Consider the following 1,530-nt stretch of genomic DNA (forward strand, 5'->3'; position numbering starts at 1 on the left):
AGGCTATATGAGGAGCTTGGTGTATAGGAAGATGTGGTGGGTTGTACATCGACGGATGAACAAGAGGAACTTAAATCGTGATTGTGAGGTATAAGTAGCAAACAAATTCGAGATTTTGGATTCATATGTTTTCAGTATTAGATATGTAACTTTTAAAAGGATGTTATGATTTGACAGACTAAGAGAATATGTGAGTTGGGGAAAGACTTGGAGGAGATACTCAAGGGAAGGCTAGAGACGATAGAGGAGGAACCCGAAGCAGAAGAGCGAGAGTGGTTAGGAGACTCGCAGACACAGAAGCCAATATTGGTTAAGGCTAAGATGAAAGTGGAGAAAGGAAAGGCAATAGTAAAAGCAAAAGTGAAGAGTGGAAAGGTGTTTTACATGTTGTGTGTCATTGGCTTAGCCTCTAAACGGGGGTTTAATGATCTTGTTTTTCATTAAAGAGTCTCTCAAATCCTAATTCTTCTTCTTCATCATCATCTTCTTGATTTTTATTTTATTTCTTGACTGTGTGGATGTACATATATGTGTGTGTATTTATTTCGGTTATATATACTTATGGTGTATAACACAGTTTTGTGTTTGTTTTTATTTTTCATCTCTAGTAGAGGTTCTTTATGTAATTTAAGTTTTAACACATAATTTGGTGTAATTCAAGACTAGGTTATAGATATATAAGCGTCTGTGAGAGATTAATTGAGACTCTAACCTCTATAACATATCTTCACACTAGTAAAAACCGTTTAAATAGTTACACGTACCTGTTACTGTTACTGAAATAATTGTAGCAAAATATAGCTGCATAATGTGACTAATTAGTGACAAATTATGATGTAAACTAATGTGTAGCTTTTGTGTGAGTAAACTGAAAACGCATATTCATGGCTAGATCTATATGTTAAGCTAGGAGAATGTTCGAGTGTGTGTATGTAAGAGCGTAATGGTAAATAAGACACAAGCTTTGTTAACGGGGTTCGGTTTTTCCTACATCCCCGAGACCTAGTCCTAAACAAATTCACTAGAACAAGATAGCAATTACAACTGCATATGATACAAGCATTACTATGCATATCATTCTATTCTATATGAATAAACCATCAAAAGATCTATCTATCTTGTTGATGTGGCGACACTACACATCTTGTGTGCATCTCTCAAAACTACCTTGAAGCGTGCAGGTCTTTATACAATTGCCCAACCCCTAGGGTTGACAACTTTCCTATTATACAACAAATAGGAAATTGAGAAATTTCCTTTTTCTTTTTGGATAAAGAAAGTTTCTCTTCATGATCTCATCTTGAATCTTCCATTCAAGATGTTCATCCAGCCAAGCAGCCGCCACTTGGCTTGTCCAAGTCGGCCTTAAGCTTCTGTACTCAAACTCTTTAATTCAGCTTCTTGCACTACTTCCTGTATTTAACGGCGGACTAGTACAAGAACTGCTTCAAACGTTTGATACATCCTCCGATATATCTAACTGCAGTGTTCTTGATTTAACACCTTATCTTCTTTGCTTTGTGTTAATCA

General features: G+C 35.9%; 1 protein-coding gene across 1 annotated transcript in view; it reads left to right on the forward strand.

Annotated features, from left to right (window-relative positions):
• Window positions 1–596, forward strand: part of LOC104736679 — a 6,711-nt gene extending 6,115 nt beyond the window's left edge. The window contains exons 2-3 of the mRNA XM_010456703.2: window positions 3–88; window positions 178–596. Coding sequence (XP_010455005.1) covers window positions 8–88; window positions 178–444 — 348 coding nt within the window. The 5' untranslated portion in view covers window positions 3–7 and the 3' untranslated portion in view covers window positions 445–596. The remainder of the gene's footprint in view (window positions 1–2; window positions 89–177) is intronic.

Source organism: Camelina sativa, chromosome 13, assembly GCF_000633955.1.
Source record: "Camelina sativa cultivar DH55 chromosome 13, Cs, whole genome shotgun sequence".
Classification (NCBI taxonomy): Eukaryota; Viridiplantae; Streptophyta; class Magnoliopsida; order Brassicales; family Brassicaceae; genus Camelina; species Camelina sativa.